Here is an 8,600-nt window from a genome sequence, read left to right as displayed (position 1 = left end):
GGCTGTTCCTGTAAGGCGGGGAGACAATGAGTAAACTCTCCTTCCGAGCGCGGGCGCTGGACGCCGCCAAACCGCTGCCCATCTACCGCGGCAAGGACATGCCTGATCTCAACGACTGCGTCTCCATCAACCGGGCCGTGCCCCAGATGCCCACCGGGATGGAGAAGGAGGAGGAATCGGTAGGGACTCGAGTGTTTATTACCCCCCCTTCTCTCCTCCCCCCTCCCCTTTGTCAGTCGGGCCTCGCCATTCACAGAGCGCTTTACGCTCGCTGGAGGGCGCCGCTGCTGCTTCAACGCGTAGAACCTTACGCCGGCGGAGTAGCGTAAACCCTCTCGGCCGGCGCAGCGCCCGCCCGCGGCCGCCATGTTGTTGCGTCCCAGTGTTGTGATTAGCTCGCAGCGCCGCTTACGCTGCCGTAAGGGGGCCTTGCCGTAAGCGGCGGCCGGGAATGGCGCAGGAGATGCGCTGGCCGCACTTGGCGTACAGCCTCTGTTTACCTTTTTTTTTTTTCCCTCCCCGGCGCGGGGTTAATTAATGGCTAGGGATCCTTTGGCTAGGAAATATTTTTTTCCACTTTTAAATTTAGTTTTGCATGGGGTGCTTTTTGAAATGATTTATTGAAAGTAAAGCGCTTTCCAAACAAACATCTTCCTCCTAGCAAGGTAATAATCCTCGCTCCCCCGCCCGAGATGGTGCAGCGGAACGAGGTGGTGCAGCACTGCGGCGGGGGAGGACGGGGGCTGAGACTACTAGGCTGGACGTAGCGTTAGAGAGCAGCCGACTGGTCGGCTCAGCGGCCCCGAGCCGGACGCGGGATGCGGGGCGCGGGGCGGGTGGGGTCTGCGAGACTCGCTGGGTCGGCCCCCGCTCAGTGCGCAGCGTTAGGAAGGAACTGGGGATGCCCGGGAACGAGCCGCCGGCGCTGCGCTGTCGCTGAGCTGAGCCCCCGTGAATTGTCATTGGAGTGTGGTCCTTTAGAAGTTGAGGACCTAATGCATCTAAATTGACAATTGTATTTTTGATAATACGGTGTCTTTTGGCAAAGATTATGCTTTTCCCCCTGACGGGTTAAATTTTGCATACGGTTGAGTTTCACTTGGCCCGACAGAGTGTTTATGCCTCTGGAGTGATGTTACTTGCGTGCGAAGTTCATAGTAACTGCACCCTCAAGAATTTCTTCAATGAACCTATGGTCCCGCCTTATTGTCAACCTCGGGTGTGTGTGGATTGGTCCTCTTGCTTCTGCGACTGTCAAAAGAAAGCTCGAGGTTTCCGTGATTGGTTTTCTCTTTTGACTATTAATATTGCAGGAAATACTTTTATGCCTTTGATTGGCTGATCGAGTTCTGACCTCATTATGTTACCCTGTTATTACTACATTCTGCTGTGATTTAATCACATTTCTCTTTGGTGTTTGATTACTTGAAAGTTTTACATTTTCAGTAGAAAATGAATATGTTCAGGATGAACATCCAATTTAAAAAATTTTAATTTTTTAATTTAATGTTATTTATTTAAAAAATAAAAGCTGGGTTTTAAAAAAATAGATAAGATTAAAACCCAGCATTTATACCTAAGGTTTAGAGCTCAGTCATATATATGCGAGAATTTTTTGTTTTTTAAATAAAATTTGTTTCTAACTTAGCTCAGTTTTTCATGGGAAGGGTAATTAAGAAAGTTATAGTATGTACAAGAATTAATTGCTTTCTACTTTAAAAAACACACCTTTGGGAATTTGTTAGTTATTTTACTGGTTTTGACCTCAAAAGAAAGGTGACTTATAAGTCTTAAAAGTCTCAATACTGTATGTAATTACTTGTATGTAATTACCTATTATTTTACATCTTGAGTTAGGAAGAAACATATTCTGGAATTAACAGTAAACCCCTAGAAGATATATCACTTTTTGCAATCAGCAATATATTTGATCATTGATTTGCCACATATGTTTTGGTATTTGAATTGAGGAAGAAAATTTACAGATTAGTTTTTTTCATGTTAGCGCTTGACCCTGTCACAATTTTGTAGTATTAATTTTTTCAGTAAAACTTGTGATTTTCATTCTAGATTGTTAAGCTTGGATTCTTTTCAGTAGGCTGCTTTAGCTTCTTAAGGAAGAAGAAATTCAAATTCTCATAGAACTAGAGTTGAAACCCAGGACTTCTTACTCTTTGTTCTGCCCTTTCTGCCTCTTTAATGTAGCTGGTGGACATTCTTAAAATCAAAACTAAACTAAACAAATTCCAAAAATTAAGATTTATAGTCTAAAGTTTCTTGCTTCCCAGAATGTCCAATTGGGGTGTTAGTTTTTCTTTCTTTCTTTCTTTCTTTTTTAATTAACATGAATGTTAGAAGAATTGTGCTTTCTTGAGTGACAGCCAGTTCAGTTCTTCTTGTCTTATTTACAGGACTTCTGTTATTAAGCAGAATTAGGCATTTAAAAAAAAAAGTTCTGCCTTCATAAACAGTTCTCAGTAGCAGTAAAATATAAATTTCACAAATGTTTTGTGTTTCACTTGAATTGTATTTAATTTCAACTTCCAATATCTAGATGTTCTAATTAGTCATGATAAGTGTTTTGTTTTTTTTTGTCCTTTTTTGAGACCGGCTGCACCGCGCTCAGCCAGTGAGTGCTGTGAGCGCACCGGTCATCCCTATATAGGATCCGAACCCACGGTGGGAGCGCTGCTGTGCTCCCAGCACCGCACTCTCCCGAGTGCGCCACGGGCTCGGCCCAATAAGTACTTTTTTTTAAATCGCATAGACTTGTTAAAAAAACCCAAAACAACAACTTTGGTTTATGTATTTATAATTATTCTTGTCTGGTATTTCTAAACTGTCCTTTCCTGCTTGATTGGCAAAATCTTTTGACTCCATTTTGAAGCCTTCAAGGATGGCTCCACTGGCCCCCCACCCCACCCCAATAAAATTAAGAACTGTTTCTCTGTGTAGCTATTGGACTGTTTGACTTTGTTTATGTAGTTATTGACTCAATTTTGAGTTACATTCTGACAATGCCTAGATGAAGTAAACTAGGTGTTCTCTGGCATTGGTAGCACTGTGTTCTTGATGACTGTATCATTCATTCTCTTAGCCTTTTGTTTTCTTTTGGATATGCTTCCATCTTTTACTTTTCTTCCCCTTCTTTATTTTCATTGTTTTTTGCCTAAGATCTGCCAGTTGACATCCTCCTGTAACTTGGTCTCTGTACTGCTCCTAATTGCACTTGGTTAGGTCAATACTGTAAACTTATGTTTATTTATAATCTAAAACAGTAAAATCAGGTGATCAGTGATTCTGCCACCTCCCCATGAGTGTTGTATAATGGTAATTGATGTTTTTAATATCTACCATTTATTGAATACTTCTTATGCCCCAGATACTGTGCTAAGGACTTTCCATATATTATTTTATTTAATCCTTTTTAAAATCAACTTTTTTGAGGTATAATTTACATACAATAAAATGTATCCGTTTACAGCATAGAGTTTGAGTTTTGGCATATGTATACACCCATGGAAACAAAATACAGAACATTCCCAAAATTGGAACAAGTTCCTTTGTGCTCCTTTACAATCAGTCCCTCTCCACCACTAGTTCCAAGCAACCACTGATTTGTTTTCTTTCACTATAGGTTAGTTGTGCCTTTTCTAGACTTTCATATAAATGGAATCATAAATATTTTTTGTGTCTGGCATCTGTTGCTCATCATAATGCCTTTAAGATTCATTCATTTTTTTGTGTGTATACCAGTCTATTCCTTTTTGTTGCTGAATAGTATTCCAATGAATTAATGTATTTATCCACCCATGTGTTGTTGGATATTTGGGTTGTTTCCAGTTTTTGGTTACCATTTAATTCTAGTAACAGCCCTGTGAAATATTACCGTTTCTATTTTATAGATGAAGAAGCTGAAAGGTCTTATTGCTGGTAATGGGCAGGGCTAGAATTCAAACCCTTGCCTTTAATGTCACAAAAGACTGATCTCATATCCAGGGTGCTTACAGAACCCCAAATTATCATCTGAACTATTATTAAGTTCATTGTAGTTTTTGTAAACAGTATTTTACTTTTTATAATTTTGGGAACTTTAAAAGATATTGGTTTGGCTGGACTTAAGAAGTGTAGTTTTTTCCATCACTTAACTCTTTCTGCTCTAGGCTTTTCAGATTTTCTCTTTTTTCTTAGCAGTCCATTAACTTTGTTTCTCCCTGTATTGGCACCATTATTTTTATATGAGTGTTTATGTTATCTTAAGCATATAAGAAATTGTGGGGAACTATTCTACAGTTTAGATTTTTCTCCTGCTAGAATATAATCTCTGTTAAGAGCAAGGATTGTTGATTTTTTTGTTCAATAATATATTTCAAATGCCTGGAATTGAGCCTGTCCCAGTAAATATGCTTGATAAATGTTTGTAAGGTGTTGAATGAGCTTCTGTTTCTTTTCCTGTATCAAGAGCTATGTTTTTGAGTCTCCCTTCTCTTTTTCTGCCCCCCTTTCTCTCCTCCTTCTCCCTCCCCTCTCTCTTTCTGTACATGTATTTATATGTGTGTGTGTGTGTACTCTTTTTCTGCCCCCCTTTCTCTCCTCCTTCTCCCTCCCCTCTCTCTTTCTGTACATGTATGTATATGTGTGTGTGTGTGTGTATATATATAATTATATATATATATAAAATTCATTAGCAGAATTTGGCAAGTTCTTCCAAGAATTCTCTTTGGTTGCTTATTTTGGTACTGTGTATACCTAAATACTATTTTTTTTTCTCTTGAGTTAGAGGCCTCTTTAAATACAGAATTTTTTTTACACATAGGTATGGTTGCAATATTAGTCTTTATCTTATGTTAAGTAACTCTGGTAGGTGTACGTAGATTTGTGAGATATTTCTTTATATCAGAATGAACCAGTGTCCACATTAATCATGTGATTCAGCTTATTTTTAAAGAAAAAGATCATGACTGACTTGAATTGCCCTATCTCCCCTCATGTGGTGCCTATTTTTTGCCATTATCTTAATATTTTAAGTGATATTTTGAGTGATAGAGTAGAAATATATTCAGTCTTAATGCCTTTTCAAAATTACTTTTGGTAATAATATATTTCTTGTTTCATAATAGAGAGGTTCTAGAGAGGATATAAAATGCAGTTTTGTGATACTGTGAAACATGAAGCATTTCTTCTTTCAAGAAAAGCAAATGACATGCCAGGTATTATCTAAATGCCAGGTTATTTAAATAAGATATTGGGAAACTATTTAAAGGGGTCTGTATATCAAAAGTACATGTAAGCCTGTGTGCTGAAGTGTTGTTAGGTTTAAACAAAGATATAGACCTTGATATCATGGAACTTAAATGAGTCACAAAGGTCAGAAACATGTATGTGGAAAGTTAGCAAAAACTACTGGGTTAAGTTAACCTGACAGACATCAAAAGAGCATTAGAAAAAGTTAAATATCAATTCAGTTCAGAGGAGTCAAAGAAAATTTACTGGACTGTATAGAGATGGCTTCTTGGAGAGAGACGCACGGATTTGGGCTTTCAGGTTTGGTTGTACGGTGTACGTTGAAACAAATACTTGAGTTGCAGGAATATTTAAAGCCAGTTCTGTGGATGTTAACTAGACTAAAGGAAGGTTCTTTCACGTTATGTGTTCTCTATTTATCTTTGCCTATCCTTCTTCCCCTGCTGATAGAAACTTCTGAAGGATAGCACTCTGTCACTGCTGACTGTATCATTCTTTTAGCTCTTTCCTTTCTTTTGGATATACAGACATATTTTACTTTTTTTCTCCTCTTTCCTTTGTTCCCTGCTATATCTTCAGTGCTAGAAAGTGTTAAGGCACTAAATAAATTTGGTGAATGAATGAATAAAAATTGGGGTGGAGATTAGGTTGAAAAAGAGGTAGAATTATACCAGATTATAGATGGTTTTGAATGTTAGGCCCAGGAGTTTTTAAGGTGATGTACAAGAAAGATCATTGCAGCATGAGTCTGTTTCTGGTTCTTGTTCTGACATTGTGTGACCATAATTTGGGAAATTGCCTACCTTTTCTGAATCTCAGTTCCTTATTATTAACATTTATTGAGTGTGTGTTAGTTGGTATGTTGAGCATGTGCCAAGCACTTTGATAAACTCAGTAGATGGTTTAGAGCTCATCATAACAGTAGGGTGAGTAGTGAGTGCTATTATCATCTCTTTCCAGAGGAAGAAATTGAGGCTTTAGAAGCGAAGTAACTTGCCCAAGATTACCTACCTAGAATAGAACATGGTAGAGTCAGGATTTGAACTCAGGCCATGTAGCTAATTGACTCCAGGCCGATTGAGCCTCAACATTGTACTGTTTCATCTGTAAAATGAGTGGATTGAGAACTAGATGATATCTAAGGTCCATTATACCTTTACTGTTCTATCATTTATTATCTTATAGGCAAGGAGGAGTCTTTGCCTAAGGGAATGACATTATGAAAAAAACTGATGACTCCCCTTTGTAAACACATTTCTTTAAAAAAAAAAATTAAAGGGCCGATCTATCTGTGGTGTAAGTTTAGATTTCATCTGTATCAGTTCTTTAAAAATAAGGCCTTATAAATACTTGACAAGTTTATAAATACTTGACAAGTGGGATGATTAGGTTGATTTCAAGTAACAGAAACCAAATCTGGCTACTTTAAGGATCCTGGAGGCTGTCTCACAGGCTCCAAGGAAGGGTTAAATAGTCAGGTCTTTAGGTCTTTGGAAGGCCACGAATCAGGGCAGCTGTAGGCCCTTCAGCAGCAAGTGACATTGATAACACTCAACTCTAACAATTCCCAATCTTTTGAGAAACAGTATAGCGTAGTACTTAAGTGCATGTTCTGGAGCCAGACTATATATATAGGTTTGAGTTCTTGGGCAGGTTAACATCATCTATAAAATCTCATGGGGTTGTTGGGAGGATAAATTGTAATGTGCTTGGAACAGTTTGTGGCATGCAGTAGGCATTCCATAAATATTAGCTATTATTAACATCATTGTTACATTTCTCAGTTAAAAATTGCAGACTGGCTGAGCATGGTGCGGGCACAACACCGAGAGTTGTGATCCCGTTGCCGGTCCCCGGTACGGGCGCGACACCGAGGGTTGCGATCCCGTCACCGGTCAGTAAAAAAAGACAAAAAAGGAAGAAAAAAAAAAAATTGCAGATTCTTGAGATAGAGAGGATTATGGTCTGGCTTGTATCAGTTATCTCCTTCTAAGTCTGCCAGTCAAGGCACAGGGGAAGTTAGTATACATATGTTCCTAAGGGCAACTTCCAAGGAGCTGCTCTGAGAGGTCTGCTATTAATGGGTGTATAACATGATCAAAAGTTAGGAATTTAGGACTGGCCAGTTTGCTTACTTGGTACCGATAACACCAAGATCAAGGGTTTAGATCCCCTTACCGCCCAGCCATTCCCCCTGCAAAAAAACTTAGCTACCCAAAAAACTTAGAAGTTAAATTGTTTTAATCTATGGTTTGTCTCCAGTTGAATTTGTATACTTAGTGTGTGTTTACAACCATACATTTGTAAGGTGTTTTAATGAGATTAGAATGTTTTGTATATAACACATTTTTAAATGAAATTTGAATTAAGGACTATAAAAGAAGTGTCCAAAGTCCATTTAAAGAAAGCAAACTCTTCACGCTTACGAATTTTCTAAGTAGTATAGGATGAGTTGTGTGTGACCTTTAAGAAATTATTTAACCTTTCTGGCCTTATTTTCCTCATTTGTGAAATAGAATTGTACTGAGTGACTTTTAAAGGAGCTTTGGTTCTAAGAATTACTTGCATATGCAAATCCGCATGTCTCTCTACTGAGCGTATAGTCCAGAATGTTAATTGGATGAAAAGAACTAACAAATGTGACACTAAATATTAGGAAGATATTAATAAGTAAGGGTTAACTCTTTAATACTACTGAGATTCTGTCAATTTGACTTAGCATTCTTTTGTTTGTTTGTTTGTTTGTTTTTTAATGAGAATCAATTTTCCAGTATGTGATACTAATTTTTCCTAGAGATCAGTAGAGCAATCCACTCTGGGTATGTTTTGTATATAATCACTTCCCCTGCTTTCAAGAAATTTTCTTTCATTATCTTTACTACTCTTACTCATTGTTGTAAGTGTTCTGATATTTAGAAGTACTTTTAGTGCATACCACTTGAGTTTATTTCAGTTTTCTAATATCTCATGTCTCTCACTTGAGTGTGTGTGAATATTATGTATGTATGAGAGAGTGACAGTGCGTGTATGAGAGAGTGACAGTGCGTGCATGAGAGAGTGAGTAGACACCTTATTTTCCCAGCTAGACTAGATACCTAAAGGAAGGTGCTCATGTCTCTCACTTGAGTGTGTGTGAATATTATGTATGTATGAGAGAGTGACAGTGCGTGCATGAGAGAGTGAGTAGACACCTTATTTTCCCAGCTAGACTAGATACCTAAAGGAAGGTATTGGGTCTTTGTTTTACTCAGTGTCTAAGGCAGGCAAGATAGCAACTAGGGAGTTATATCACTTTTTATCTTAAATGATAGAAAATTTGTAATACAGGCATTGATAATGCCCCTGGCCACTTGGGT

At 38.2% G+C, this 8,600-nt stretch overlaps 1 protein-coding gene across 2 annotated transcripts in view; it reads left to right on the top strand.

Annotated features, from left to right (window-relative positions):
- EPC2 (enhancer of polycomb homolog 2 (Drosophila)) overlaps window positions 1-8,600 on the top strand; it is a 118,669-nt gene continuing 110,069 nt past the window's right edge. Inside the window, exon 1 of one of the 2 annotated variants that reach the window (XM_008587762.1) lies at window positions 1-179. In XM_008587762.1, coding sequence (XP_008585984.1) covers window positions 27-179 — 153 coding nt within the window. In that variant the 5' untranslated portion in view covers window positions 1-26. The remainder of the gene's footprint in view (window positions 180-8,600) is intronic. The other variant, XM_008587763.1, reaches the window with a different exon arrangement.

This window comes from Galeopterus variegatus, unplaced genomic scaffold, assembly GCF_000696425.1.
Source record: "Galeopterus variegatus unplaced genomic scaffold, G_variegatus-3.0.2 Scaffold4529, whole genome shotgun sequence".
Taxonomy (NCBI): Eukaryota; Metazoa; Chordata; class Mammalia; order Dermoptera; family Cynocephalidae; genus Galeopterus; species Galeopterus variegatus.
This window is presented reverse-complemented; position numbering and strand designations above follow the sequence as displayed.